At 39.5% G+C, this 10,372-nt stretch overlaps 1 protein-coding gene and 1 pseudogene across 2 annotated transcripts; one reads left to right on the plus strand and one right to left on the minus strand.

Annotated features, from left to right (window-relative positions):
• The first annotated feature begins 589 nt into the window (after positions 1-589).
• Positions 590-3,272, plus strand: LOC311141728 (ubiquitin-like protein 4A-A). The gene is made up of 4 exons (XM_084177160.1): positions 590-765; positions 1,264-1,369; positions 2,097-2,299; positions 2,633-3,272. Exons 1-4 carry the CDS (start codon positions 718-720, stop codon positions 2,738-2,740), a joined length of 465 nt encoding a protein of 154 aa, XP_084033286.1. The 5' UTR covers positions 590-717; the 3' UTR covers positions 2,741-3,272.
• An 80-nt stretch (positions 3,273-3,352) lies between these two features.
• On the minus strand, positions 3,353-10,205 carry LOC311141727 (ras-related protein Rab-7a-like; annotated as a pseudogene). The gene is made up of 6 exons (XR_014615518.1): positions 10,014-10,205; positions 9,686-9,825; positions 9,372-9,498; positions 4,835-5,053; positions 4,581-4,710; positions 3,353-4,455 (listed from the first exon to the last, which is right to left on the minus strand). The product of XR_014615518.1 is annotated as a ras-related protein Rab-7a-like (transcript).
• Between the last annotated feature and the right edge of the window lie 167 nt (positions 10,206-10,372).

Consider the following 10,372-nt stretch of genomic DNA (forward strand, 5'->3'; position numbering starts at 1 on the left):
AAAATCGTGGATGTCATGTAATCATATTACAAATTGGCATTGTGGCACACATAGCCCTAATGGATAAGGGCTATATCTAAGGATTTTTTCTGAATTTGATGAGCAGGTTCAACATTTCTAATAGCCTAATGTTATAAAGAAATACTATTAATTTGTGTAATGCTCTCGATAACAAAATTGTCATGATGACATTTTTAAAAACAATTTTGATATCATCATGCACAAATTATCCTTGCACCCATAGCTACTGGGCCCTCCTGTAGCTCAGTTGGTAGAGCATGGCGCTTGCAACGCCAGGGTTGTGGGTTCGATTCCCACGGGGGGCCAGTATGAAAAATGTATGCACCCACTAACTGTAAGTCGCTCTGGATAAGAGCCTCTGCAAAATGACTAAAACTAAAAATTATATATATATATATATATATATAATAATAATTACAAAAAAAAAGAACAAATATAAATAATTAAAATATATATATATAAATGTAACAAAAACAAAAAATTAGCTACATCTATGAATTTGAGAGTAACATTTCTCCAGCCCCATAAGTGACGGTCGAACCATACTCCACTCAATAGGGGGCAGTACACGCATATTGAGTAGTAAAATCAGTGGGGAAGTAACTAGATGGATTGTTGATAAGGCTCGGCCTGTTTGAAGAAACAATAAACCTGATATAATAACGTCGAATCGTTCTCAATTACACAGTCAATACAATGATTCTAACTGTAAAACCACTTCAAGGAAAGGAGTGCAACGTACAGGTAAGCAGAGCAAAAGTCAGACCGGAGCCGGTAGCTAGCTATGCTTGGCTAGCAGCTAATGCTGTTTTCATGCACAACGGGCTTCGGCACAGGTTACAGTTAGTAAACTAGCTAGTTAGCATGTTTAAAGACATTTGTATTTTTTTTATGTAGCTAACGTTAGCTACTGAGTGTCTTGATACAGATGGTGTTCACAGCAGGGCTGTAACTTAATGAAATGGAAGCTAGCTAGCTTTCTTGTTCGTACTAGTAGTGAAGATAGGTAGCTAACGTTGTAGTTGTGGTTCAGAGCATTAGTGCGCGTTCCTCTCCTTACTAGCTAGCTAGTGAAGATAATGTGCCTGATCAGACACAGGTCAGCAGCTCTGCAATTGTGAGCACTGCTTTTGTCTCTCGGGCATGTCAGGAGGACTTGTTCAATTATATCAATTGTGCTGCAGCTCATCAATAAAGTAAAGAATATTAAATGTCAGTTGTTTAATCTTGTCACAATTTCAGGTCACAGAAGATGAAAAAGTATCCACTGTGAAAGAACTGGTGTCTGAACGTCTGAATATACCTGCAAATCAGCAGCGATTGCTTTACAAAGGGAAAGCCCTTGCAGGTACCTACACCGAGGCCAACTACTGTAGCTTACTTAGATTTGTGTGTATTGGGTATATGTTGTGAAATTGTTAGATATTACTTGTTAGATATTACTGCACTGTCAGAGCTAGAAGCACAAGCATTTCGTAACACGATTAGATTTTTTACACATTGACCCTCTGCATGCTTTAATACTCTTTGTAACATTCATACCTGTACATACATTGAGTATACCAAACATTAGGAACACCTTCCTAATATTGAGTTGCACACCCCCCTTTCGCTCTCAGAACAGCCTAAATTCGTCAGGGCATGGACTCCACAAGGTGTCGAAAGCGTTCCACAGGGATGCTGGCCCACGTTGACGCCTATGCTTTCCACAGTTGTGTCAAGTTGGATGGATGTCCTTTGGGTGGTGGACCATTCTTGATACATGTGGGAAACTGTTGTGAAAAGTCCAGCAGCATTGCAGTTCTTGACATAAACCAGTGCGCCATTGCACCTACTACCATACCCCGTTCAAAGGCACTTAAATATTTTGTCTTGCCCATTCACCCTCTGAATGATTCTTTAACATGTCTCCTCCCCTTCATCTACACTGATTGAAGTGGATTTAACAAGTGACATCAATAAGGGATCATAGCTTTCACCTGGTCAGTCTGTCATGGAAAGAGCAGGTGTTCTTAATGTTTTATGTACTCAGTGTATACTAAAGCTATACACATCTTTGTCAATTTTCCTTACAGATGAACATAGATTGAGTGATTATTCCATTGGGCCAGAGGCCAAGTTAAATTTGGTGGTTCGTCCAGCGGGGGAGAGAAGTGGAGTGGCTGGGATGGCTAGCAGTAGCTGTGCTGTCGGTGGGGTGTGGCAGACTCTGTCCACTGTCCTGGCGAAGCATTACAGCCCTGCAGATGCAGCTAAAGTGCAAGAACAGCTTGTCAAGGTACAGTATTTCCATTAACAAGAGTAGTCAGCTGTTGGTCCATATCCATAGGTCTTATCATGCTCACCAACAAAAACAAGACAATCAGGAAATATATTATTCTGATTTCGGAGTATATAAGCTGCTTTGCATGCACACCCATTGAATACTCTGTTTCAACACTACAATAATTACCAATTAAGTGTTTAAGAACATCCCTCCATACTTTCGCTGAAGTACAGAATTCACTGAATGTTCTCACCTTGAGACTGTGTAGTTACAACTACTTTTGTACTGTATGAATAATTGTATAATTCTCCAGCTATCAATTAACACTGCTTTCTCTTCCACAAGGATTATGAACGTTCACTTCGGCAACTCAGCCTGGATGACATTGAACGCCTGGCTGGGCGACTGCTTCACCCAGAGAGTGAGGGCATGAACACAACATACATGGATTGAGAGACTACCTGTCTGACATGACAGTATTCTGGCGATTCCCAGAGGAGCAGTGGGTCAATTTTTGAAGAGCATGGCAGGAGAACTGCAGTGTAAATTGACTTTTCATGCTGAGAATCCCCAGTGTCAGCCTGATAAAGGTTTAATTTTACAGGGATAAAATGAACGCTTGACTATAGTCTTACTACAAAGCTTCCAGATTACAGCCTGGCTTAAATGATTATTTTCTTTTCAGTCATTCCAGTTCAATTAATAGGATATTTTCACTTGATCAAATCGACTGAAATGAGAGCCAATCCCTTTTGACTGTTGGTCTAAAGTTATCTGTGGCTGCTACATCATGTTACAAGAGGACACAGAAAAATTATGGAAGGTCTTATTTATAAGCAATGTGTTGGAAATGAATTATATGTTTTCTGTAAACTATCTGTAAGAAGGTGAGTGGAGCCTGTCTGTTCTGGTTAGTGTTGATCAATGCAGCCATTGTATGATTTGTAAATATTGTGTTTATACAAGCATTAAAAAAGAAAAGTTAGTTTTTCCCTAAATTCCAAATACAGTACAACTCAACAGGCCTAGCCCTAGTATGAAAAAAGCACAATCTACCTCAAATACTCCTGTCATAATTCTACCTTTTTATTCAACTGTCAGGAAGTTATTAAACAATTTATATTAAAGATATAGGGATTATATTTCACTTCTCCATACAACCGTATACATTTGTTATATACAACTGATGAGGACCTGCATATGGTTGTATTTGTATATATTATACATGGATGGTTTAAAAAATATACAAATCATAAGGTCAGATTGTGTGTGAGAGCGACATTCTGCCTTATCTATGATAGCAGGATGTGCTTTGCCCTGCATATTGAACATCCTTAGCTGGGAAAAGCTATTTCAACTCGCATCTAACAAGATGTCCAGTTTTGTATAATCAATATGACTTGATAACAGGAATTTGCCTCTGACTGCATTATCCATATTAGAGAGATACAGCACACATTGTTGATCATATTGGATTTCCTAGTGAGAGCTTTGTCTCCTCTCCCACCACCTACTGTACACACACACACACACTGTCACACTTGAGTCCCATTTCTACACTATTTCAAATCAGCAGCTCAAAACTGTCTTCCATTTCTTCTCCATTGTTCATGCAAATATGCTGTACATAAGTATTAACCTCCTTGAAGAGTAAATACAATAGTAGTGCAGATAAGTGGGAATGATGATGTGACACCAAGTTCTTTAAAAAGGGGAAGAATAGTAGTTATGACTGCCATGACAAACACCGTGAACACAACCAAAATGGAAGGCATGTTGACAAGGGAGAATCTGCATTGGATGTCTCCCTGAGAAAATGTATGTTATGGCATGACTGATGAGTATCAAAAACAAATGTTTGACAAGTACAAAGCCAGTTGTCTTGGTGAAAAGACTGAAATTGATGTAACTGATGTTCAGTTTGTGTCACGGAGAAAAACGACTTCAAAGAGAAAAACGGGGAGATTTGCATTTTTCATATGAGATCTCTCGTATGGGAAGACATAAAACGGTAGGAATGTACATTCTTGTAGTCTCCCCCCCTTCAATCAAACATAAATGTGGATTCATCATTTTTCCTTCCTCAGCAGCTGCAGCCATCACTGGAGGAGGCTGGTGTGTCATCCCTCAGTCTGATCTGGGAAATCAGAAGTCTTTACTTCTGATTCCTAGAAATGAAAAAAAAGCTTTGTCTGTGAATGCATGTTTGTATCTGTATCAATCAATTGTTCTTTGAGTGTGAAAGTTGTGTCATTAGTTTAACATTATCTAAATTCAATCAGCATAAGCCTACCTGTTTGAGAGCATTTCGGCAAATAGTCTGGAAGGCTTGATCAACATTAAATGGCCTCCTTCGCACTTGTCTCGAAATATGGTATACTGCTTTTACTTGTACACCACGCCTGGGCTCGCTTGGTCGTCACCTGGTCAGTAATATAATATTTATATTTACAAATTACATTTTACACAGCAAACCAAAAACTTTGAGGTAACTATGCAGCATGGCACAACTTCACATAATTCACACATCTGGGCATATGCACAGACCTGCCTGTTCTCCAAGTCAATCTTGTTGCCGAGCACAACGAAGGGAAGTTCTCTGGGTCACAAGGGCTGGCTTGAATCAGGAACTCGTCTCGCCATCTTTCAAGAGTCTTGAAGGTGTTTGGGAGCGGTAACATCATACACAAGGACACAACAGTCTGCACCTCGATAGAAAGCAACGCCCAACGACTGGAATCTCTCCTGCCCTGCAGTGTCCCAGAGCTAGTAAAAAATGATGAAATTCACAACAACTGAACTCACCACTACATGCACCTCAAGACAACCAAAGGGACCATGTTACATAATAGAGAAAGGATTGACTTAGGCTGCGTTTACACAAATAGTCCAATTCTAATCTTTTTCCCAATTATCGGTCGTTGGACCAATCAGATCAGATCTTTTGGCAATAATTGGGCAAATGGATCAGAATTGGGCTGCCTGTGTTAACACAGTCTAAAATGTTTTGTTGTAGGGTTGTTCCATTTGATTTCAATCACATTTTAACCGCACCCCTTTGATTTGAATGAAACTTTCCATACACTACATGGTAGAAGAGGTCAGAAAGTAACTTTTTGGACCTGAATGCCAAAACATTTAGGAGACAGATGTACTCAAAGTTGACCCATTTTGGAGACCCCACTCCATGAGACATCCATTCCTTCAATTCTGGAAAAGATAAACGGTTGTGTTTGATATCATTTCAAAGCTTACAAAACAGGGTTGTCAAACTAATCTATAATTTCTTTTAAAATTGTTTAATAGAAATGGTCAATTATCTAAAAATGTGTAAACTATCATTTTTGCATGTATTTTAGCTTAAACCTATTTTACATAATCTGAGGTGTTGCTCTTGAATAGAGGGTGGGTGTCATGTTTTGGCTGATAAATGTACCACAAAGATGGTTGGAGGTCCACACATCAGAAAATGTTGACGAATGGGAATTTTAGTAGTTTTAAATTATACGGTCAATCTTCCATAGGAACCCTTTTGAAATAATAGAAATATAGATAATTTAATATACATTCCCATTTAAGTTGACGTTCAACTGTGGGTTGACCGGCGGCCATCTCTGTGGTAGTAATTGGAAGTGAACATTTTAATGATGTACCAGCTAAATTGCAGTGGTCTGAAGGGATATGTACATTCTATTAATTATATTTCTATGATTGAAATGAGACCCACACTGTATTCAAGAGTATGCTGTCTCAACTGATGACGGGCACAACACAAACACCTCAGATGATGTAAATAGGGTCTAAGCTACAACATATGCAAAATATTTGGGGAGGCGTTTACGCGTTTTTAGATAATTGACGTTAAAGGTAAAACTATTTAATTACTTTAAAACTTTTTATTCAAGAAATGTTTTAATAGTTTGACAACCCTATTTGTTAATGATATCAAACTCAACTATTTATCGTTTCCAGTGATGAAGACATGGATGTCTCATGGTTGAGTTAATACAGCAGCATACAAACTTGGTCTCTTTCTTTGAGTGCATCCAAGTTGCTTGACATAGGCGTTTGAAAGAACCGTCAGTCAAGTCGAGCTCGTTAATATAAGCTTCCTGGCCACAGCCGGTCTTTTCAATCTTCCTGGTAGTTAGCCATGAGAGAAAAAGTAATTTTCAGAATGACTGTTCAGGACCTTTAAACTCGGATTACTGGGGAAATCAAACATTGTGGCTCAGCTAGACACCCCATATAGACAAGCCCTGACCTTCACAACCAATAAACAGAGGAGAATAGGTACCTGCTTGCCAAAAATATAGCACACATTAAAGTGTGGCAATTGCACAAGTTTGCCCACAAGAAGGACCTTATATAGGTCCATCTCATTAGTATCTCATTCATCATTTTAGGCAATGTTAGAATGGTGCATTTAATTGTTTTGCTTACTTTGTGCATTATAATTAGCTAATGTGCTTTTATTCACAGGGAGGGGATACTATTTAATGTTGTTGGGTCTGTAACCATGTTTGACAGTCTCTTCCCATTCCAATATATTTTTTTCAACAAAAGGTTCAGTAATAGACCCATGTAATTCCAGTTGATTTTGCGAGGGTTGTTTTGTTTGCACAATGCACTGTGTGCGTCGGCATATTGTCTATAAAAGTGGATCCTTGTGATTCTATTTTCCTTCCTTTTTAGACCACATAATAAAATATTTCAAATGGTAGGCTAACCGCTGAGTCCGTCTCTCTCTGTGTGGTGACTTAAAAAAAAAAAGTAAAGTTAAGGCCTCAACATCTTGCTAAATTTATCTGAACTAAAATCTATCAATGTGTCGCTGTCCATTTAGAAAGAGCTGAACAAATAGGCCTACCTCATCGCAGCTCGTTTGCTTGCACTTGCTTATACTTAGCTCTAAGTGTTAATGATATAAGAACACATTTATTGAACATAAATGTAATAATGTTTGTATGGTTCAAAACTTAAGTCACCATTCGTTATTATTATAGAAGGAAAAGGCGGTTCTTATTCGAGTTACACAAATCTACAAGGAGTCAGTAGAAACCATATTTGTTTAAGCAAGTCAGCAATATCAGCTAAGGTTTTTAAAAAGTCAGTAAATGAGGCTGAATGATAGCCAGGTGTAGCAGTGGTAAGGATTCACTCTATGGTGCTGAAAGGAAAGCTTTTTTGGGCACCGTTTGTCACCGTTATAGTGCATTTAATGTATTGTTTAGTGTTGTGTTGTAAAACAAATTGCTTGTGTTTGCACCATTAAGATTTATATGCTAAAATCGCCACTGATTAGGACGTTGATATACTATACATACAGTGGGGGAAAAAAGTATTTAGTCAGCCACCAATTGTGCAATTTCTCCCACTTAAAAAGATGAGAGAGGCCTGTAATTTTCATCATAGGTACACGTCAACTATGACAGACAAAATGAGGAAAAAAAATCCAGAAAAATCACATTGTAGGATTTTTTATGAATTTATTTGCAAATTATGGTGGAAAATAAGTATTTGGTCAATAACAAAAGTTTCTCAATACTTTGTTATATACCCTTTGTTGGCAATGACACAGGTCACACGTTTTCTGTAAGTCTTCACAAGGTTTTCACACACTGTTGCTGGTATTTTGGCCCATTCCTCCATGCAGATCTCCTCTAGAGCAGTGATGTTTTGGGGCTGTCGCTGGGCAACACAAACTTTCAACTCCCTCCAAAGATTTTCTATGGGGTTGAGATCTGGAGACTGGCTAGGCCACTCCAGGACCTTGAAATGCATCTTACGAAGCCACTCCTTCGTTGCCCGGGCGGTGTGTTTGGGATCATTGTCATGCTGAAAGACCCAGCCATGTTTCATCTTCAATGCCCTTGCTGATGGAAGGAGGTTTTCACTCAAAATCTCACAATACATGGCCCCATTCATTCTTTCCTTTACACGGATCAGTCGTCCTGGTCCCTTTGCAGAAAAACAGCCCCAAAGCATGATGTTTCCACCCCCATGCTTCACAGTAGGTATGGTGTTCTTTGGATGCAACTCAGCATTCTTTGTCCTCCAAACACAACGAGTTGAGTTTTTACCAAAAAGTTATATTTTGGTTTCATCTGACCATATGACATTCTCCCAATCCTCTTCTGGATCATCCAAATGCACTCTAGCAAACTTCAGACGGGCCTGGACATGTACTGGCTTAAGCAGGGGGACACGTCTGGCACTGCAGGATTTGAGTCCCTGGCGGCGTAGTGTGTTACTGATGGTAGGCTTTGTTACTTTGGTCCCAGCTCTCTGCAGGTCATTCACTAGGTCCCCCCGTGTGGTTCTGGGATTTTTGCTCACCGTTCTTGTAATCATTTTGACCCCACGGGGTGAGATCTTGCGTGGAGCCCCAGATCGAGGGAGATTATCAGTGGTCTTGTATGTCTTCCATTTCCTAATAATTGCTCCCACAGTTGATTTCTTCAAACCAAGCTGCTTACCTATTGCAGATTCAGTCTTCCCAGCCTGGTGCAGGTCTACAATTTTGTTTCTGGTGTCCTTTGACAGCTCTTTGGTCTTGGCCATAGTGGAGTTTGGAGTGTGACTGTTTGAGGTTGTGGACAGGTGTCTTTTATACTGATAACAACTTCAAACAGGTGCCATTAATACAGGTAACGAGTGGAGGACAGAGGAGCCTCTTAAAGAAGAAGTTACAGGTCTGTGAGAGCCAGAAATCTTGCTTGTTTGTAGGTGACCAAATACTTATTTTCCACCATAATTTGCAAATAAATTCATTAAAAATCCTACAATGTGATTTTCTGGATTTTTTTCTCTCAATTTGTCTGTCATAGTTGACGTGTACCTATGATGAAAATTACAGGCCTCTCTCATCTTTTTAAGTGGGAGAACTTGCACAATTGGTGGCTGACTAAATACTTTTTTCCCCACTGTAGTTGATGTGTACCTATGATGAAAATTACAGGCCTCTCTCATCTTTTTAAGTGGGAGAACTTGCACAATTGGTGGCTGACTAAATACTTTCCCCCCCACTGTATATGTTAGAAAATATGCATGGTCAAGGATAGAGATAGGCTGAGTCCATTACCTGCATTGTCACCAGCCTGTCATCCACCATCACTTATTTTGTAAGAAAGTCAGCACCGATTGTGGCCTTATACTGATTGCTGAACTTCTTATTCACATATTGCTTCATGAGAGAGGTCTTTCCAACTCTGTCAGTGTGGAGATAGAGAGGAGACTGATGAGCAAACATATGCAGGGACAAAATTAGGTCAAATCATCTTTAGGCACATTAACCAACAAATGGGGGAAACCCAGTGTACATGAAGTAAGTAAGACTGATCTGTGGGAAGGATAATTTGGAATGAACAGGTTTCAAAATGCAAGTTTTCAACTCACCCTGAGTCTCCAAGGATTATGACCTTAAGTAGCACCTTCTTCCGAGACGCCATATGTGCTGATGAGAGAATAAGTCAATGGCAGGATGCTTGGGATGTGTGACAGGCTTTGACCATGAATCATGATGATCACTAGAAATTCTAGTGGAATACAGAAAAGGCAAATATTGGTAACCCAGCTATACTTCTTGCTAACTGTTCAATTTCCACATGACCTGAGAGATATTGGCTAGGTAAGAGCTAGCTATAGCTAATGTTGGCTAGCTGGCTATCTTAGCTATAACTAACGTTGGCTAGCTGGCTATCTTGAGGAAAATCAAATCGTTTACCTTTTACTTTGGCTTCAGACACGTACCCGACAGAGATGCAGAGGGGAAACTGTTGTTCTCTCGAATAATTATTTCTCATTAACTAGCTAACTACTTTGATTACAAATTGGTAGATTAGGTTTGCCTATCTTATTTGTCTAGACACGACCCTTTGCTGTTGTTGTTTTTTAATCAAAAGGTGTGCTACTTGTTCACGAGTCCGACGGGGCAAAGTGCAGTAATTATCTGATCTAGAAATCACCTAGATTGGACTTCCACGAAGCACATTTGCGCAGCTCTTGTGTCATGCTGACTCTCGTTAACACGCCTTTGTGTTGCAGTCACAAGGAGCTGACGTAAGTGTATTATATTTGGACCTG

This window comes from Coregonus lavaretus (genome assembly GCF_964263955.1).
Source record: "Coregonus lavaretus genome assembly, chromosome: 14".
Taxonomy (NCBI): Eukaryota; Metazoa; Chordata; class Actinopteri; order Salmoniformes; family Salmonidae; genus Coregonus; species Coregonus lavaretus.